General features: G+C 43.5%; 1 protein-coding gene across 1 annotated transcript in view; it reads left to right on the forward strand.

Moving 5' to 3' along the window:
* Positions 1-1,539: 1,539 nt before the first annotated feature.
* LOC133463297 (sprouty-related, EVH1 domain-containing protein 2-like) overlaps positions 1,540-22,210 on the forward strand; it is a 33,632-nt gene continuing 12,961 nt past the window's right edge. Inside the window, exons 1-4 of the mRNA XM_061744760.1 lie at positions 1,540-1,687; positions 20,459-20,645; positions 20,749-20,917; positions 21,165-21,229. Of these exons, the coding sequence (XP_061600744.1) occupies positions 1,662-1,687; positions 20,459-20,645; positions 20,749-20,917; positions 21,165-21,229 (447 nt within the window). The 5' untranslated portion in view covers positions 1,540-1,661. The remainder of the gene's footprint in view (positions 1,688-20,458; positions 20,646-20,748; positions 20,918-21,164; positions 21,230-22,210) is intronic.

Here is a 22,210-nt window from a genome sequence, read left to right on the forward strand (position 1 = left end):
AGCACTTTATAATTTATAATCTGTATATACTGTATTTACTATAATAATTTCTGTTGCACTACTGGTTGGATGCCACACTTCATTTTGTTGCTCTGTACTTGTACATGTGTAATGACAATAAAGTTTAATCTAATCTAATCTAATCTAAACCAATTGAACTGTATTGCTTTTATCGTCATTCAAATGCAAATTATTGAAAAAAATCGATGTTATTTTTTTGGGGGGGCATACAATTAAACTTCCAAGAACAATATTACTGGATGTTATTTGTAATTACTTGCTGAGTACATTTATATATAAACTTGAAGAGTCTTCATAAAAACAAAGGGGACTAGATTTGAAATCAAGTATCCTAGGAAGGGAAACTATAACGGGGGGGGGGGGGATTTATCAAGGGCCACATATATAATAATTTCTGTTGCACTTCTGGTTGGATGCCAAACTGCATTTTGTTGCTCTGTACTTGTACATGTGTAATGACAATAAAGTTGAATCTAATCTAATTTAATCTAATCCAACTGAACTATATTGCTTTTATCGTCAATCAAATGCAAATTATTGCAAAAATCGATGTTATTTTTTTTTGGGGGGGGGGGGGGGGCATACAATTAAACTTCCAGGAACAATATTACTGGATGTTATTTCTAATTATTTGTCATTAACTTGAAGAGTTTTCATTAAAAAAACAAAGGCACTGGATTTGAAATCCAGTATCCTAAGTAAGGGAAACTATAGCAGTGGGGGGGGGCATTTATCAAGGGCCACCGCGGCTTGCAGCCGTCTTGAGGCTGGTTTATGGTTCCGCGTCACACCAACGCAGACCATACGGCGTAGGCTACGTCGTACCCTACGGCGCGTGCTCTGCGTCGATTTAACGCAGAACCACAATTCAGGCTTTGGGCTCTTCACCAAAATGTAGAAAACGTCACCGCTTCCGCCCTCCCTCCTCCTTCTCCTCCCTCCTCCTCCCTCCCCTTCTCCTCCCCCTCTCCTCCCCCCGGAGTCGTTGGAGCTGCTCGGCCGCCTGCAATCCAACATGGAGTAGTGAGAGATGGGGCTCTAGCGGGGCCACCCCCTCGGCACCAGCGGCGACGACGCGCTCTTTTCTGCTTGGCTTTTACGCACCACTCGAAACATGCGCTCCAGGACTTAAAAAGACGGAGTTGCGTTGCCTTGTGTGCTTGTGTGTTTGTGCCGCCCGTGAGAGCGTGTGTGTGTGTGTCTGTGTGAATGTAAGAGTGTGTGTGAGTGTGTGTTTGGTGAGGGAGGGGGGAGAGAGGGAGAAGACAAGAGCAGGATTCGGCAGGCAGGACTGTCAGTGTGAGCTGCGCGTATCCGCCGCCTGCGATGGGATGTTAGAGTTGTAGGAGGACGGGGAGAGATCTTGGTCCGGGAGAAGCAGGAGGAGGAGGAGGAGGAAGAAGAAGGAGAAGAACCGAGGGGATAGACGGAGGACGGAGTTGAGCCTGTCTGTCGAGGGCAGAGCCGGGGAGAGAGCAGCCGACACACTCGCACAAAGGCGCAGGGGGGTGGGAGGGGGACCGGGGGGGGGGGGGGGATTTATGCGGAATTGGAGACAGAATCGGAGCCTCCTGGTGGAAGAATGACGACTGAAAAGTGTGCAACCTCCGCGGTACACGACCTGAGGTGAAGCGGAGAAAATGATAGAAGAAACGCACCCCAACGAGTGAGTACCGCCGCCTGTCATGCCCGGCTCTCGCTGTGTGCGCCTACAAGTTGGAGTTGACTGGGGCAACTTGGAGGAATGTGCAGCCCCCCCTCACCCCCCCTCTGCAAAAGCCTCATGTTGGTTTTTTTTTTTTTAATCTGACTCGTTTGATGGGATTTGGGTGTTTGATGCTGCTGTGGAGCGATGCATTGACAGAGCTGTGGAAGAGAGAGGGTTTTTTCTTCTTCTTCACCCCCCCTCTTTCTTTCTTTAGAGCCCCCCCACCTCGGCGTAGACTAGTCTTGAGAAGGCACGAGAGAAAGACGGGGAGTGGGAGGAGGAGAAGGAGGGAGGAGGAGGAGGAGGGGAATAAGCGTGGGTGGATCGGAAACATTTTCTGAAAGGATCTGAGGCGAGTGCGCGGGGCCTGTTGCAGCAGCAACTTCAGACCCAAAACACGCGGACGAGCTGCAGCTTTTTATTCTAACATATAAACATAAATTTACCCACACACACACACACACGGGGCATTTGGCCTCGTTATTCGGTCTGAGTGTTTGCTTCCTAACGTCGGGCGGGAGGGGGAGGGGGGGGGGTCCTCACAGGATATGAGATATCCGATATGTCTCATCCGCCATCTCTTTCTCAATCGCCCTCATTTGCATAGCCTGCCGCGCTCCATTCATAAAAACAGCGATTGTAAACGGCGACTTGCGCTGGAAACAAAAACGCGCGTCCAGCTCCCGTTTTGCCTGCTAGTGCCCGTCTTGTTTGGGTGCGAGAGAGGCGCTGGGGCCGGGGGGTCGGGGAGAAATGTGGCGTGCACGGAGCGGCCCCTGCGCAGGCCCGCGGACCCGCGTACCCGCCCCCCGCGGGCCCGCCGGGAGGCGCCGCGAGGCTAAACGAGCCTCTCCGCGGCGGCTCCCACATGGACGGGCGCTCCTGCGGGCCGGGGAGCGGGGGGGTGGGGGACGTGTTTATGTTGGTGTGCACGTAGAGGACCGGGGGGGTTGTCTCGGCCGGAGCCCGCGGGTCGGTCCTCGGTGGGGATGTCTGTTTTGCTGGCCCGTGCGCGGCGGCGGCAGCGGGAGGGGGGGCGGGGGTGTTTGCGCTGCGGTGGCGTGACGCCGACTCATTCATAAAAGCCCTCTAACCTTCAGCACGTCCCCATTCATGCCTGCCGGCTGCCCTCCCTCGGCGGAGCCGGTGGGCCCGCGGAGGCGCCGGGGGCCCTGGTTCCTGCTTGACGTGCTGACACGCACGCAGCGAGCCCGGCTACGAGCCGCCTCCTGGGTCTGTTTCTCGCTGCTTCGGTTCTGGTGTCTATTTTCTCTCGCGGCGTGACGCGCGGGCCGAACCACGCCCCCGGGGCCGCCGCAGCACCGCCGACTTTCAGTTGGCCAAACAGGTTGTTTTTGTTCCGCGCTGATACACCTGAAAGTTGTTTTCTTTTTTTGGAAATAAAGAACGATTTTTTTTTGTCATGCACAGTTGCGCTAAATAGCCTATAAGTGCAGGCTGTTCAGTGGCAATACTGAAGGAAACATAGTGGAAACACTTTTTAAATAGCAAATATGAACAGTCACAACACAATTAAGGTCAGAACAGCCACAGGTACAACCCCCTCAAAATATACTACACATTGATCGCATGAAGCATCTCAGTCTTGAGTCATATCTTTGGCGAATTTCAGCCAATCTGATCAAAATAGTGGAATTGTCAGAGCCAGTAGCTGCATCTGACACCGGTGTTTGCGGTGCCTGAGGCTGATTAAAAACCTAACACCTTATCTTTTGTGTGAAACTGAAAAAAACAACCCTCAGAAGGTTGGTTTTCTTATGGTTATGGTATCAGTTTCATGAATATATATCTACCAGGCCCGCTTGTGATTCAGACCGAGATCTCTTTATCACAAAGTCAAGTTGAACAACATTCCCATTACCTGAAAACTTGCAAATGATAATAAAAAATACACCACAGCAACCTCAAAATAACTCCAATGTATCTTAGAAAGGTTTTTTTTTTTTTTATTTATTTATTTATTTATTTATTTTTTTTTAAAGAAAGCTTCACAAAACTGCAATGGAAACCCCTTTTGTACATGTACAGGCCACATAACACGACAAAAGGGTCCAGTTTGCTTTCCTGTTGATACTAGAGGAGTTATTTTCTCACACAGCTCATCAAAGGTTGCGTGTGAGAACATAAAGGTTTGAAGTTCTTTGCTTTTCACTGAAGTCATGATAAAGCAACTTTCTAGAGATCCTCCAGAATGTGCCAGCTCCATGTACAGTATTGGGGGCTTGCCTCGGGACAGCTTGTTGCAGATGTGCATTTGTTGTCTAAGTAAACATTACAAAGCAAATTGACATGTATTTAGCATGTTGCTATCATAAACCCATCATGAATCCGTGAGTGTGGGCTGCTCCTTACACTCAGCACTTTCAAAGTGGGACTATTCAACGCTGATTTTCCACCTCATTTTGTAGGTGAAGGATCCGGAGCTGCAATGGCGAGGGATTTAGTTGCATTGTTCCACCTTGGGAGGTAGTAACAGAGTCAAAATACAGGCGAGATGAGCTGTGTGTGTAATGGCGACCCGGCCTTGCGGAACAGTGCTGTCACTCAGACGACACTGTGTGTATTGACACACAGATGCGGCGCCGAGCTGCTCCTATTTGGTCGGTTTTTGGTTCCAATTAACACCGGACCTGCTTCATATTCGAGACCTTATGCACAGTAAACTTTTTGGAGGAGTCGCATGCAGACATGTCAGCGTTGTTTGAACGCAGATAATCCTTCGCTCTGCGAGAGGTGTGAATGACACAGATGGATATGTCCACGCTACCGTAAGCAAATTCTTGGTCTCGTATGACATATAAGGCTGGAGTCAGTCTGCTGTCACTGGTGCGCAATCATGGCACGATTAGCCGTAGAATATATTTTACATAAACCATTTTAAACACGTGTCCGTCACCTGGTTTGGATCATTTATATTAAGCCCTGTGGTGTCTTTCAAAGGTATTAGCATAGGATTTGTTATGCATAGATGTAATAGACAAAGTGGGAGACATTTTGGGGGGGTTATGATAGAAGTGAAAGAATAATTGGACCATATATTACAAAAATATTTACACTCTGCCTTATCATTTACTGCTTACTTCCATTTCTCAGTCACTTTGGCTAGTCAACGGTCGTCTGATTAAATTGAAATATTCAAAATACTTAAGTTTAATCTGATCCTATTAATAAGCCGTGCCATATAAACCACCTGACAGGTGTCAGTCTGTCTGGTATTTGCTAAAAAATATTTAGACTGTCTTAAAACTTCCAACAGCTGCAGCTTTGTCAGCACAGTTCCAGCATTCACGTCTATATATAAATAAGCACATTTAATAAAGTAACCTATCTTTGGCGTGTTACCTCCAGTCTCATCTTAGATGAGCTCGCTATCAGTTAGGAGCCCCGGCTCGCTCAGGAGGCCCGATGGATTATTAAGTGCTGTTTGATGCAGCCTGATACCAAGCGTTTATTGTCTTTCTGCTGCATGGGCACAGTCTTTGTGGGGCTACCTGCCAGCTTGCATGTTGTGGTTTTTCTTATCAGATGTAAGGCCGGTAGTGGGATTAGATCGGGGCCAGAACGTTAAGAGACACACTTTTCAGCCTTGAGTGTCATATTTACTTAAAAACAGGACTTTTGTTGCCTTTACAACTCAATGTCCATCTTTTGTCTTTTCTTGTTTTTCAATGTTATTACTTCACAGTTGATTTTTTTTTTTAAATCATTGATTTAATACCGTACCTGCACAGAAAATGAAGCAGTCAGTTTTAGGGGGTATTTATTTAATTACTTTCTGCCAATGGGTCTTATTTTTGTCTTATGTTGTGTCAAATTAAACTCCAGCGATAGTCTCTTGTCTCCTTCTAATGACATTTATTAGCTTTTTGTTGGAGTGCAAGACCTCCCCTGCACAGAGTCATAACACCAGCAGAGAAAGTATTGATCTGTATTGTTGCACGGTCAGCATGTGGAGCCGGTACTGGACAGGAGATGCCCAGTGACATTCAGCTAAGGTCAATGTAGTGCCGAAATATAATCCACCTCTGAATAAAAAAAAAACCACTCAAGTGGCCAAAACAGCAGTGAGGAGTTAGCAGGTCTGTATGTTCCCTCAGCAGGGCTGTTCTGTTCCTCACACATACCTTTTTTTCCCTACGTTAGCAGCATTTGATATTGACTTTATAATAAACCTGACAGGGGTGTAATCTCAGTGCAGTGGAAAAGCTTACCACCAAGAGAGCCAAATCAGTAAAAAGAAAATATAGATAAGATGTTTGTCTACTAGCAATTTTTAGTAGTAAGTGCCAGCGCCGGCTCATAGATCTTAGTCTGCACTGGAGTGTCACACAATTATTCACTAAAGGAATACTAGTAAATGGGGGATAAATTGCGTCGGAGCTTATAGGGCATGCTTTATCCATCGTGCAAAGCTTAACTTTGCCAATCTGGGATCATATTTTAACACTTTTCTGCAACTTGAAGCTACAATTTTCACAAAGTTTGGATCCTTGTCGCCCGCTCGACCAGCTGCGTTCAGGCGGTTCACCATGCACCCGCACCGCTGTTCACAGAAACCCAAGAACACAGCACGTACATCTTTTTTTGTGCACCGATCCCCGGTGGTTATGTTCCACGGCGTGCGAGAACACATCCATACGTCTGCACTAGGAAGCCCTTTTATCTGTTAATTGCTTTACTGAGAAGAAACGATGTGAGACAGATTTGTTGGCAGGTGGATGGAAAAGTATAAAAGACGGACTAGTAGCAGCAAATATGCTCCAAAACCATCTGTGTCTTGTGTTTAACTTTTTAAAGGTTTCAAGACTGTGTGGAAAATATCTAAAAAGTCATGGAAAGCAATGATATTTGAAAATATGTCACCAGTTTGTATTTTTGTAATATTCTGAGCTATAAAAACATTCCAGTTTAATGTAACTATTAAACTGTTCTGTTTATGCTCATATCTCCTGATAAATTGTTATTAATGGCAACACTATCATTGTTAAAGCAGATATGAGTGCATATAAAGGGATTTTCTTATAAAAAGCTTTGCAGACTTGCAACTTCACGTAGAATTCAACTGGTTGTAAAGATTAAAAGGATGCGCCAAGTTTCACCTACAGTGGGGCAGTAATTGCAAGAATTATCTGTTATTTTGTGATTTCTTTAATTTGCTTGAGCTGACATGACAGCTGTTTTAAGCCGCCTGGGAATTTGTTCATAGAAAAAAGGGCAGAAACTTTCAAAACCATTCCAGTAGTTGATTTGATTCCTGCATGACTTGTACGAAAAAAGACCCTTTTTAAAGCTGAGAAATGGCTTCAGTTTCAGTGTTGCTAGGAAATGATCTCCAGCCCTGATTTAAATGATGCTGTACGTGTCTGTGGGAACCTCTTTAGTTGCTGACTCAACTCGACTCTGGTGACTTTCAGACCGGTGGCCGGTATCCACGGCGATAGGACCAAGAGCGGTCCAAACACTGGTGCTGGTGACCCTGTGAGGGTTTAACTGCCTTGTAGTATTAATGTTTGAAAACATTTGCATATGTGTGCAAAGACTAATACCAGTAACTCCAAAAATCAAGAAAGGAAAAAAAAAGGCCTGGCCTCACGACTTGAAATCAACTGGAATTGAATTAGATTTGCATCTCTGCTGGGATGATTCTGTGGAAATGATCATGGATATTGATTGTTGCTTCAGTCCACTCAATTTATTTTTTTTGTCGTTTTGCTTATTTGAAGGTTTCACAAAGAATCAAGGATAAAGGTGTCAAATATGCCCAAAGTTATGACCCACTCATGTAAGAACTATTTAGAGGAACTGATAAAATTGCATTAGCTGTGCATGCAGTCACCTGGATACAAAGTCTGCCACGTCAGGTGAATATTGAAATACCCCGAGCTTTTGGTTTTCACTCAGAACTGAGTTCTGACTGACATTGTTGGTTTGTGTCTTCGACACATTTTTTAGGTTGTTGGTCTGCTTGCTCCTTTTCTTCCTGTATCGTGTGGCCTTCTGCTTACAAAACAAGTTCAATGTCATAACTAAATCCTAGAGCCAAAAACTCTTTTGGGAAAGTTTGGACTGTGCTGTTATTTACTTCTTGACGTGATCTGTGCGATTGCGTTTAGAGGGAAGATTATACGGCAAATCAAGGCCGTCTGCGGTGAATTATTGGAAGACCGTAGATGTTTTAATTGAGAACTCGTAGTAAGCCGATCGTTGCTCGTGGCACATTCTAATATGATGTGATCTCCAGCGATGTCTGTACGGCCAGGCGTGCACGCCGTTTATAGGAAGCTCGGGCGCAGGAAACGCATTGCCATCTCCCACGAGTTAAAAAACAACAACATGTTTGGTAATTGCCGGCTGAAATGATGCACGTGTTCATTTGCGTTCGGAGAAGGAAGTGAGATCCGGTCACAAGCAGTCGTTTAAGAGGCATTATAACGCCAGCTGCACCTAGAGCTGTCAACTTGTGATCAGATAATCGTAAATGTGTTAATGCTGTGCTTCAAAACAGGCTCTTTTATGTGCACGGTGTTCAAAATATATTTACCAGCTTGTCTTTGCAGGTTTATTGTGTACAAGTGGGGGGAAAAATCCATCTCGTAAAGACAACAGCAGAGCTACAAATAAGGGAAAGTTAATTAAATGACACCAACAGTATGTACAATGGTATGAAGATAAATAAACAGGCGACCTGACACAACATTAGGAACTTTCTTATCAATTCAAGCTTCCAAAACATAATCTATGCAAGCACACAGATGAACATTGGAGACCTTTGGGTTTTTTCTCTCCTCTCCCTCTGTACTCCCCCTCCACATGCACACGCGCACACACACATCATGTGGAACAGATGCTTTTCACAGTGTTTCCTGTGTTTTACAGAGAGGCTCATCACTGCTTGCTATCCGGAGCCTTTAGGCCATATAATGGCCCGAGCTGTTTATATCGGGAGACCAAACAATGGGAGCGGATTGTTTGCCCTTTTTTTTTTTCTTTTTTTTTTTTTTTTCTCTACTAATCTCTGCTCATCAGCTGACTGGATGACCAAGATTATAATAGCTTGAGTTTTCATTCACTTTGCAAGCATGTTTTCTCACTTGTCACACCATGTATACAACAACACACCAAACTGAAGATTCTCCTCGGCTCCTCCAGTGAATGAACTCGGTGAACCTTCGCTTCTTTGGGAACTGGTTCAGATTTCTGCTTGGTGTGAAACCGTGTTTCCTGACTAGTTGAGTTGGACCCACACATACACTACATTTAGCGTATATCGGTGCGTTTGCATATGTGGTTCATACTACTGCAATAGTAATTATGTCTAGTGTCTAAAATGACAGGACCAACTCTCATATTTTAAAGATAGTCTTGTTTATTTATCACTCTTTTAACCATTTGTATTACTCAGAAAAAGTTGAAAAAGCGCTCCCCCCGCCAAAGCCCAATGGCCGAGAGACTTTTAGGAAATTCAACGTTTTCATGCGCTGAGAAACATTGTTTCCCGTCATGTGTGGCTTTAAATACACTGGTATATTTAGACCAGGGAAGCCCTATGAGAACAGGCTTCCTAGTGTTCATTATGCAAATCATTTTCACTTGGTCTGGTGCCCTGGAGCTGGACCACAGTTTGTCCAATTACAAGATAAACCATTGACATCTGACAGTTTATGTAAACAAAGTCCACCTGATCAAACACCAAGGCTGGCATTGTGGCGGATGTCAATTATAAAAACGGAGTGAATTAAAGAGTCCCTTTTATTGCTTTTATTTAAATCCAAAAGGTCTACTGTGACAATACGGATCCAAATTATTCTTATACGTCTTTTGATTTATGTACGGTAGATGCTCTTTGCAAATTAAAACCGGATAGCTTGTTAGTCCTCCATCTGCTATTGAAATGACAGTGTTTTTCAAACCAGCATACTTGCCCATCCACAGTGAATATCGGCCAATAACGATCCATGCCCGATTGATCAGTGCTCCCTTGTTGGGCTCGCGTCGTGATTGGTCAGTTCCATATGGCATGTTATCCTTTAACGCTGCTCTCATGTCAATTGACGCACTCGCACCCATTCACACCAGCGGCCCGGGTCTTGTGCTGCCCGGACATGTGAGCGTTCCACATAGTTCCGGCTGATTGACAGAAAGTCGATCAGAGTTCCCCTCAGGAGCCTCCTGTGTCAATAATAGTTGTGAATGAACTCTTTTCACCTCACCTCCCCCTCTCCCTCTGTTTATTTCTTTTTTAAAGAGAGAGTAAGAAAAGATTTAACAGAATTTAATGTTTTGTCTTTTTTACATGTATTTACTTATGAATTGAATTTGAATTGAATTGTTTATTTCGAACACATAAGGAAAAAATATAAGATTTTAAAACAAATTCAAAACATACAGAAAAAAAAGCAACAACAACAAAAACGTAATACAAACAGGGGGAAAAAAAAAACAGTGTCCGAAAAGGAGCAGGTAGAAGTAAAACTTATTTAACCCTGCCCCTTTGTTACCTCTATCATAAATTAAACATAAATATTAATAATAAATAGCTGCAATTACCTATTAGGCTACCGATTTTCCCATTGGTTGTGCCTTTGCGCCTAACCAGCTAACAAACACCATATTGCCTTAACATAACTCCTCCTCAACTAAATAACTTCCCAGAACTTCCTTTTTGTACCGTTTTTTAAATTGATTTATATTTGTACATTGCTTCAAACTTATGTCCAATGTGCGATACTTTGTGCTTCTCAGTCATGCACATATAGGCACCAGTAGCGGCACACGGGCCGCTGCCGGAGCTGTTTGAAGTGAGCGGCTTCGTCAGTCTCCAAAAATCACACATTATTGTACATTTGAAAAGTTCTCCGTCTTTGTTCCTCCTTTGCTCACAACTGAGAGATGAAGTGCACAAAACCTCGTAGTCACCGTCAAAACCCTCACAGTCAACACATCATCATGGGTGAATGTCATGTAGCAAATTAAACTCGCTTATAGTGCATGGCTCGCGCTTGTTTTTCTACAGTCTTTGAACTATATGTAGCTGTGTGTATTTTTTAGCAATCCTTTTATCAAGCAAGAAGTGATTCAGAGTTAGTACGAATGTCCTTCATGAGATGGCAAAGCAGTGGCGGCAGAGCCGAGAATGATCAGTTTCAAATACTAACAAGTCCTCACATTTGCAAAGCATTCAGTCAGCTGTTTGAGCACTATAGAGCGCGTTGCATTGCCCTTGTCCTTGCATCAGGGGTATCAGCTCACGCTGTGAGACACTGTCAGCATTCAGTGCATCAGAATGTCAAAACAACAATGAAACTATCCTGATGGTGAAGCGCCCCTCAGTCACTTCCTGATTGCTGCAGACGGAGCAAATGCTCCGTGTAGAGAGAAGTGGGTATAAATGTGTGTGTGTGTGTGTGTGTGTGTGTGTGTGTGTGGGGTGGGGGGGGACTGCGTGGGTGTGTGGTTCTGTTGATCGAGCAGAGGTGTGGCCAGTCGTTCTTTATCACAGGAAGTATTGCTACTCTTATCACGCATGACTGAGCTGCCCTCACTGGCCCATTTATCTGTCAAACACGAGCTGGATTCCAGTCCCATCCAGCCGGCTGCCTACTTTTATTGCGATCTTGTTACACACGAGCACATGAAGTATCTGACGGTAACAGATGGCTTATTGTGTCCGTGTATCTGAGATGGTTAAAATACATGAATTTTATTGCGGTTTTATAAAGTAAAAGCAGACAATGTGAAACAAAATGAATTTAAAAAGCAAAGATAACAGTGACACCACAGTAATGTGAGTTTCCGCTCCTACAGGTGTGTGTGCTCCACCCATGATCTGTTTCCTTATTATAAGAACTTGTGTACAAGGTGTGGAGCAGGCATGGGAATAAAAGGGAGTGAGCATTGTAAACAGAGAAGTACCAAAGATGCATGTTTTTATGACACATTTATGGTACATGGTTCCACAAAGAGCAGTGCAATGTATTAGCCATTCACAAATTCAAAGAAGCACACTTGTACAACAGTTCTTACTACATATGTACTTTATATCCAATGAGCATATTGGTTGGGGGGTGGTATCCATCAGTGTTCTTGCCCAAGGATATTTCAACATCCACCAGGTCTGTGGATCACTGAGCTCCTGGTTGGGGCGTAACCCACTCTACCCACTGAACAAAACCTAAATATATCACATTATAGAGGAAAAAATGGTATTAATATGTGCAGATTTGTTGATTAATTTTCCGTTACAGGTCTGACCTGCTGCTTAGTTTGATTTTTAGGAGTATAATCAACGCCTACAGTCATTGAACAATGAACAATGGCAGAGAAGGCATCCTGTGTCCTCTTCTACCTTAATAATTTAGCCTCTTAGCCATGTGAACTTTACAACACTGGGCATGGTAAGCAGGATGATGTTTAAAGTGGGAGACTAGCGTTGTTATCCCAAACCTTGTGGTTATTGTTCTTCCTCAAGATGTTTTTACCTTACAGTTGGTAGACGTGGCTCTCTTTGCTAGTCTGTACTCACAGTGGGAAACCGTCCACAACGCGATCGTGTCTGCTGCTCCACAGTATCCCAAAGGTGCTCGGTTGCAGTAGTTCTTAGCTGGTCTGGCTTTGGGACCCAAATCAAGGAAAATGTCCAACTTCTTAAATATTTTTAATGAGAAGATGGTGCAGTTTAAACCTCAGGTTGTGCAGAAATAACAGTGTTTTAATGCACAAACATCTACATTTAAACAACTGTGAACCTCTGAGTTCAAAAGTCTCGCCTCCACTCGCCTTATTCTCGTTTGTTCTTAGACACCCAGATGAGAAGTAGGAGGTTGGAGCCAAGCTGCTGTGATGTATTTGATTGCGTGATCTAAACGGAGAAGACAACAACACTAAAGATGTAGAACCTGGAGGAGATGATAGATGTGCTGCTGGGTCTGTGACTTGTGTTCGATATCAAGTTAAAAAATGAGAGTGAAAGAAGCTTCAATCGGCGATGCTTTTTTTTGTTTGTTTGTCTCGGCGCTGATGAAAAGTCAGCTAGGAGCCGCAAGCGGCTGAGAAGTGACCAAGCGCCTGGTAGATCTGGTCGTTCCTTATCGCCCGTCTAGATCCCTTTTTAATTCTCTCCTCAGCCACCAGGTTTAAGGCAAAGGGAAACCACTGCTCTATTGGTTGAATAACTGGTGACTTCTCAAGGCGTCTGAATCCAGTGATCGCGTATCACAAAAACAGTTTGAGATGATTTAATCTTTAAGATATGGAGCTTCATCTCCCTGAGGTAACCATCAGAAGATGAAAACAACTGATTAACAAAGTACCAAATACCAGGTGAATGTAATATCACAATATTTTGCTCCTACTATGATAGACTAAATGAGAGCTTAAAGAAAACCAGCCATTTCTAGCTGGGGTTTTTTTTCTCTTATGGGTTACAGTGGATTGTACAGTGTGATTTGTCATAGGTCTCGTGTCCAATGCCCTTCCGGCTCCCTTTATCTGGTCTTGAGATCAGTACTGTGAGAACACTGGCTTGTGATCCCTTGGCGGCTAGGTCAAAGAGGGCAATGTAGGGTTCAGTTCACAGGAACACTTCTGGACCTGAGGGGGCTGGGGATCGATCCGGCAACCTTCCAATTGGAGGGCAACGGCGCCTTCCCTCAGAGTAAACATGCATATAGCTATGAATATGGACTTAGAGCAAACATAATCTCTTTGTGCTATTTTGTACAAGAGGGTGAAGGTCCCGGCTCCAGTCTCCAGCTCAATAAAACTGTAGGGTTGCATACCAGGCTTTTGAATTTGGTGCTGAGATGGATTGTCGTGATACCTGCTGAACTGCAAGCCAAACAAATAGGACTGGTTAGCAAGTGCACTAAGCGGCGTTTCTTAGGAAGTAGAGGCAAGACACACCCCTCACCTTTGTCCCGATGGCTCACAACAAATGGACATGAATCATGAATTTCCTGCTTTTATCGTTGTGAGCTCTCCTCTTATCTTTCTCCTGGACTGAGTCATCACTTCATATTTTAACTAACACTTTATACCTTCTGTCCTACCTTTTTTTTTTTTTCTTCTAATAAATCACTGAGAAGTCCCTGCACCTTATAATATCCACAGCATTTTTTCTGTTGTTGAAAATTAGGCCACCGTAATATTTTCCTTAAATCAAAAAAAAGGGAAAAAAGTATGAAGTTAAGGTTTTTGAACAGTTTACGGATTCCACACAAATGGGTAACTATAAATAGCACGTCAATCACCTTTTCTCGAAATGGGTATCAGTCTTTTTTCAGCACCAGTAACTCGTGCAACATTCGCATGGACAGAATTAGATTCACAGTTCCCAAATGTAAGTGTGTGTGTGTGTATTTGTGCCAGAATGTTCAGCCACTTCCAAGTGTATTAAAGTAGCGCTTTGCTGCTGGTTGTGACTGTCTGTGTGTTCCAACCACAGATTACAGAGCCTGTCGGCAGACAGGGCTCTAAACATGGGTCACAAGACGGACCAAAATGTGACAAGTTCATCTCAGAGAGCTGATAGTCTGGATCGTCTATCTTAAAGCACATGTGCTTATTTAGCACAGAATTTGGTGTTATTTCTGTATGTGGGTGGCTTGAACGTGTGGTACCATATCTGGATGTGTCATACATGTGTTTGAGTCATGTCGAACTGCTCTGGTACCTCAATGTGAATGGTATTGGTTTCCTAATGTAGTGGAGTTTGTTTTTTCTCTCGTGACAAAGCTGGTGTGATGGGAAACCTTGTCATGTTGAACTGAAATGATGTATGAACCTCAGTGGGGAGTTGCATTTGAAATGGATACTTGTGACTTTATTCATCCCAGGCACTTTGCTAGCTTACCATCCCATCTATAGGAGACTATGTAAACAGGTACAAAACATTCACACCAAGTAGACGGGCAGTACACTCAGTACGTTTACATGGACTAACAGAAAGTCGAATTGTTGCCTTAATCCAACTGATTTTGAATTTTTAAAAGCCATGTATACACCTTAGCCGGGCCGAACTGAAGCTCTCGAGATCAAGCTTTTAGTGCCAGATAACGTGGTCCTAATTCGAGCTATTCCGGCACGTAAACCAACCCACGCTTAGCCGAGCTAGTGACTGCCCCGGGACTCCCCCTTCATGAATTGACGAGTCGCAGGAGCGGGGACTGTTGTTAGTCACAGCATCACAACAACAGAAGAAGAAGAAGAGGGAGACTTTCTTTGCATCTTACCTTCAACATGATCAGGTTTCAATGCTAATGCACCATTGGCGTCCATTTTTTCACATGTTGTTGTCCTCCTTCGCACCGGAAGAACGGCAACGCGAAAGTGCGTGTGGCGCCACCTAGCGTCGCGGAATCGAACACACCTCACTCAATAATCGATTGTCTTCTTGTGCATGTATACTTGGATTTCTCTGAAACTCCAGTTTAATCCTTAGCTAGATTGTTGCCAATAGCTTTATTTAGATGTGCATGTAACCACACTTGTAGAGAGTTCAGTCATTCACCAAAGCAATGTGCTGTCTTACACTTAAGAGACAAGCGTCTGCACCTGAAGTCAATAGGGTCATTTGCACACTTCATTTCTCTCTGCCAAGTTCTGTGACGTTTTTTATTATTATCTTGCTTTCAAATGGGCAAACAGGCAATTGGCACCGGAAACACAGTGAGCTTTACCTTCGTTGAAGAATGATGACTCAACAGGAACATCTTATCTTACCTTAGGTGGATTTCCTTTGAACAAACCGACAATTCGGAAATTGCATCGATTTACCACTGCGGGTAGGGCCGGTGTTTTGAGGATTAGCACAGTTCTTGTGAAAGGTCATCCCGCAAGATGACCATAACTCTCATAGAATCTGGTACTATGGCACTGCTCTTCAAAGGTGGTATTAGTCTTTAGTTTTGGACAAATTATTGTGACTGCCGCTGTGAAAATAGTCATGATGATGAAGATTATGATCATTCAAATGGTCACATGACCGACTACGTCATGTCACATTTGCATGTCTTTGGCATTACTAGATAAGTGTTTCGGTTTTATTTTTGTGCTAAACTAGACTATAGACAAGTCTGAAAAACCACCTCATGAAAGTGTACCAAGGTTTTTGCAATATTTGACTGTTTTTTTGTTTGTTTTTAATTCTAGGTGTGTCCATCACAGGTTTTTCTTTAAGATATTTAGTTTTTGCGCAAGTATAGGGGTACTGGAAACTTTCTATGTGAAGGTGGAAGCACCACCTTTATGGCCACAAAATGCTTGTTCGGGATAAACGGTTCTGAGGGCTCTTTCAGGGTTATGAGCACAGAAGACCCCCTTACCTTCCGAGGCCTACATATCTTTATGGGCTTTTTCTCTAATTGCATATTCAACATAAATAAGAAAGCTGAAGTGATGTAAAAGCAAGCCGTTGGGTGGTACAATGACCATTGTGTCTTCTACTGGTTTCCAAGTGATCTATCCCCAAGTGGTTCCCTTTTAGGTTTTTTTTAGATGGTAGACTTTTCAGTGTCTGCAAGATGTTTCTATTATGTCAGGTTGGGGTTTGTTTGTTTGTTAGATTTTTTTGTTTTTCCAACCAATTCTAGCAAAGCTCTTCCTCCCTCTTTTAGCCAAAGAAGCAGTAAATTCAGCTCCTGCAGTACAGAAACAAACACAAAAGAAACTTTTGCCAATGGATACAACTAACTGGTTAGCATCTGTAATTAGCTCCAAACACATTCAAACACACAGGAAGCACAACAGATAGCTATTGCAGGTAACCTGCTGAGTCATGCAGACGGAGGCGCAGTGTTGACACAATGTTGGTTTACTTTTGTTTGCAAGTTCAGGCGGGATTTTAGTTGTTTATGTGGCAAAATTAACCACATTTTTGTCAACTTTGGACCACATGTGTTGATAATAACTTTTGGTTAGATGGCAGCCTGGTTCAGTTTTGCCATATAAATCTTGGTTAGGGGCTGATTCTCGTGAGTTATTTCCTTAGGCCTTTTTTTGTGCCATTAGGAAGAGTGTTCATTATTGTGCACTTGGAGATCAGTAATGATTTTGTTAAGCTAATTTGCATTGTTCAGTATCGACAATTATTACCATTAGCTTGTCGAAGTCTACACTTTTAAATCTTTTTTAATGGCTGTTTTTAGTTTCCACTATTCAAAAGTTTTTAACTTCATATGAATTTGTAGCTGCAGCATAAATATTTTGTTTCCAGCACAGGAAGTAGGAACGGAGAGTTATCTTGAGTGTAACCAGCGTTGTTAACCACTCCAAATAAGCCAGGACAGCCTTGCAGTTATCAACCATCCAGAAAAGTGTTTTTTAAAAACAAGCACAAAGCGTACCGGTCGCCTTTCACATGAACTCATAACCTTCCACTCATAGCTGTGAGTGGGTTTACTATTCTGTTATTACTATTTCTATTTTGACTGTCGTTCCGTTTTTTTTTTTTCTTTTCATTTGTTGCTTTTCAAGTTTCCCACGTGGCAGAGCAGATCCTGAATGACTCTGTGACCACACCCATCGTGGTTTGACATGACAAGAGAGACATTACATCTGCCCACAAGCTGCAGTCTGCCAGAAACAACACCTCACAATTTTCCATAATACTTACAAAATGGATGTTGGCCTGTGTGTTTTGAACGCCTAAACATGAGGATCCTTTAACTGCGTGCGCTGTACGTGTTATGTGTGCAGCTCAGAAGCACAGTCCTCGCGGGAGAATCTGTGGTTGCTTTTCTGCATGGATCGTTTGTCTGCTATCAACCAGTCTGTCATTCAGTCACTTTTATGAATGCGCGTGGGTGGGAGCTGGTGAACCAGTTCTGCCACCTGTGTGTGTGTGTGTGTGTGTGTGTGTGTGTGTGTGTGTGTGTGTGTGTGTGTGTGTGTGTGTGTGTGTGTGTGTGTGTGTGTGTGTGTGTGTGTGTGTGTGTGTGTGTGTGTGTGTGTGTGTGTGTGTGTGTGTGTGTGTGTGTGTGTGTATCAGATTCTTGGGACTGTCTGTAAGCTAATTATATAACACCTCTCTTGTTCACTCCCACTCTGCCTCTCTCCTTCCATTTCTCTTTTAATGCCTCTTCATCCCTCTACCACACTCACACACACACACACACTCACACACACAGACACAGAACAGCATCAATAGAATCTACAAAGGTACATCCTGTTATTGTCAGATCACCCATGTGGATTGCGGCCGTTTGCATTGTGTCCCAGTGAGGGTGGTGGCTGTCGTGCTAAAGCTGGTGAATGGCTCGTATTTTACCATTCAGCCTCCTGTGCGCTGTCTCCTGTCTGTTTTTGTCATGTATTGTTTTGTGCAGCTACATAGACTAAACTGCAGCTGTATTATGTGTCAGTTTGTATGATGTGCGTCCGATCAAGGCTCCAAGCCACTGCCGGGTCATCTCAGTGACATGCAGTTGGAATAAGATTGCCTTAATGTTGGTTTAGGAAAATATAGATTATCATTAGGGTGGTTTTATAATTTTAAAACCTGCCTAATAGCTTGGTTTTTAGGCTGAAAACAATGCTGATGAAATCCTTTTTATTAAACTGATAAGCTGCGTGAGCTTTGTGTGAATGGTGCAGGAAGTGGAACGGCGTAACCTTCTGCTCTGCGGCCGTACTGCGTTGGGAGGTAGTGACAGTGCTGTTACGGGGGAGGGACATTAGACTTGGGGCGCTAGCTACTGGGTGGACCTCGCTGACATGCTTGGCAACCTCCACCAGCTCCAACCTGCCCTGTATATCTCCACGCTGGACTCCAAAACCAACACAGCCACCCATAAAATGACGAATAAGCCAAATGTATAAAAAAATGGGAGCTTTAAAAAACAAATTGCAGTGTGTTAAATGTTTACTTGGAGACGAGACAGAAAATGATGAAGACTACAGTGGAACGAACATGATCATTTTAGTTTCCTCTGACACGTTCAGTGGTTACTGGGGCTGGAGCTGCAACGCAGCTGCAAGACGTCTAGAGCGAGGGCGCGTCGGCGGGTTTTCATACGTGAGGTTAGCCTTGAAAAGATTTGAAAATCCTTTGGTTTGACCTCATGTAACCCGCAATAAAGCTTCCGCTTTAGTTTCATCATGCAGGCAATGCCAAGTACCAACTCATAAACTTAAATGTCTTCACTTTTTGAATCGTACCAATTAATGGAATTAGACAAATCTGTATTTATGATGTAACCAATGCAAATAAAAGGCAGAGTGAAAATCTTCTGCTGGCAGTAACTGCGCCACGGCAACGCCACACCAGAAAGGTGTGAATGGACACCACCAACACGCTGAACTGCAAAGCAGCATTTGAGCACGGCACATGCACAGTGCAGAGCTGACGTGAAGCTGGCCGCGTACATTCAGACGTGACGCCACACGCATACGCTTTTATCTTGTGAGTCAGTTGAAACAATCGAGTTGCGTCATCATTTTTGAGGATTTTTTTGTTTGTTTTATTTTTAAACACATTTACATGAGTGTTTGTGGTTTTTAATGTGTGTGTTCGTGTGTTCGTGCTGGTTTGTCCTGGTGCAGCACCTCCCACTTCAGCACAGTGAGGACTGAGGAAAGTCGTGACTTGCAACGCCCTCAGACAATCTGCCAGGGTGTGAATCCAGCACTATAATAATACACGTTTGAGAAGTTCAGACCAAATAAAAAGACACCACCCGACGGGGGCCCGAATGAGCCACTGCTAACAAACCAGTACCGGGAATCCCTCAGATGTTCTTTGACCTGATGGGTCAGAGCAAAAGCAGGGACATGAGCATTCAAATGATGGCGTGTGAGATTTAGGTGCATCTCTAAAGGATGCCATGTTTCCAAAACTGCTTGAGTTCTGCAGGATTTACAAACTAGGCAAAACTAGCACTTGGCTTAGAACAGCGATGCTGATTTTATTTTCTCCAATGTTGAAACACGTCAAAGCTGTATCATGTTGCTGGCCTCATCTGTAATAGGATTATGTTTTTTATTTTTTTATGTTTTTTTTTTTTTTTCGGGCAACTGGAGTCTGGTGGGGCCTCCTGCTCGCTTCCCTGACGCCCCGGTCTGACCTCACCCCTCATTGCAATACATAAATTACCAATTCTAACTCTAATAATAATTCCTGGTATTATCATGATATATTGTTTCATAGTGTATTATTATATTAAGTTATGAAATCTCGTGGGATGTTAAACTATAGTATTATTATATTGTTATATATTATAGTATGGTGATATCATTTGGTTATATGTTATGATATTTTATAAAAAATTATGTTATATTAGGATATTACTATATTATTATGCTATATTTATATTATATCGTGCTACACCACTCTATATGATAATTATTTATTTCTTTACTTATTTACTCTTGAATGAATATTCTCAATTTATGTATCTACTTTCATCATCTTATTTACACGTACACACACACAAACTGATGTTGTATTTTGTCGTTGTTTGCACTGTATGTTAATAAAAAAAAAGGATTAGGTTTTTTATGCTCTAAGTAAAGCTAAGGAGCAAATTTGAAAACTATTGTGAGTTTTGCACTTATGTGGTTTAGAATTAACAAGTTAAATTGTGGTGCATGTAAGCCAAAATGATCATAAGCGTGTTCCCTCAGATCTGGTATTCACAGTTAATGTATTGGAAGGTTGATAGGTGTACATTGCATTTATCATTCTAACAACCCTCTATCTCCCTTGTTGTGCAGTGACAGCTACATAGTGCGTGTGAAAGCGGTGGTGATGACGCGGGACGACTCCAGCGGTGGCTGGCTGGCTCAGGACGGGGGAGCCCTGACCCGGGTGGGCGTGTGCCGCCTCGTCCCCACAGACCTGGCCCCCATCTCGGGTTCCTCCCAGTTCCTCATACGTGGCGAGCGGCTCCGGGACAAACAGGTAAAGATCACACGGGGAAAGCTAAGTTACCAAAACTGATGCAATGCGCCAGGAGTGCACCAGGATGGACGTGATTGTGTGTTGTGATTGGACGGATACGCAGGTGATCCTGGACTGTCCTCTGAGGAAGGATCTGGTGTACACCATAGCAATGCCTACGTTTCACCACTGGAAGGTGGAGGACAGGAGGTGCGGCCTGTCCTTCCAGAGCCCGGCCGACGCCAGAGCCTTCGACAGGGGAGTACGGAAAGCCATCGAGGACTTGGCTGAAGGTATGCAGTGCTGCGCTGGGACTATCCAAACAATGTCATGGTATACCTCAGATGCTGCATCATGTGCTTCCAGTCATGATGAGAAGATTGTTCATGTCAAGTGTGGCTGAAAGAATGTCTGAAAGAGACGTGTCCCACTTTAAGATGACTGAGCACCTCAGACGTGAGGTTTTGCACAAAAGAGGTACATTTTTGAGATTCCAATTGCTATATTTTGTACATCAGCAGGGTGTTTTCCTCTCTGCAGGCTCCACGACCTCCTCCACAGCACTCCAGAACGAGGGCGAACTGGGCGACGACGACGTCTTCACTGTAAGCATGTTCCCTACATTCATTAACTATTCATTTAAGACTTGTGGGTTCATTTATTTTTCATCATGATTCCATCATAATACCTGATTTAAAAACTAACCGAGGGGTCAACGGCTTGAATATCTGTCGGACACAGGTGTAAAGGAAGAGCATTTTGTTGTCCATTTCCCAAGTAATGCTCTCAGTTTAGCCGTTTTTCGTAAGTGAATTCATGGTAGATCAATAAAGTTTTATCACAGAGAAGCTGGAAGCGGCGCATAATGACTTTTACATGACTGGAATAGAAAACGCTTGTCCACATTTTCCCTCCTCAGTGACAGCTTATAAAGAGGAGCTAAGTAGTTGTTGTGTTCCCCCCAGAAAAGTGCTAGAGTCTCCTCAACGTATGGAACGGGCAAAAAATATGTCTTTATTGCTAAAAATGATTGAAGGTTTTCACTGCTCAGGCACCTGTCCACCCCATGCCTTATGTGGTTCTTGTTTTTTGTCCTCTTTGGACGGGCTGTGCTGAGGTGTATTTCCTTGTGCCGGGACGCTGGCTCAGTGACAAATAAAGAATCTTGAATCATCTGCTGCAGTCAGAGTGCTCGTGTGACGTGATGACGATGATCAAGACTTGCCAAGGGGAGCGACGCAGCTCCCTGAGTCATAAGAGAAAGTTTCCTAGACTCATTTTTTGAGATAAATATGCTATAATGCCAGTTTGCAAGCAAAATGCCTTGTTTTAGAGGTTTGGTTTGTGTAAATGTTGGGTTCTAGTACCGTGGTGGTCCAGGTTCAGCCTTATACCTTCATACCAGTGATGCTGCCGTCCCAGTCCCTTGATGCTGGATTCAGGAAGACTGGTTAATGAACATGTAGCAGTTACCAAAACACTGTAGAAGTTTATCATACTATTAGATTAGGGTTTTATTGCACCAGAAATGTATCTTTGGTGCGGTAAACAGAACCAAAATGCACCAAAAAGGTGTTTTTTATTGG

This window comes from Cololabis saira, chromosome 17, assembly GCF_033807715.1.
Source record: "Cololabis saira isolate AMF1-May2022 chromosome 17, fColSai1.1, whole genome shotgun sequence".
NCBI lineage: Eukaryota > Metazoa > Chordata > Actinopteri > Beloniformes > Belonidae > Cololabis > Cololabis saira.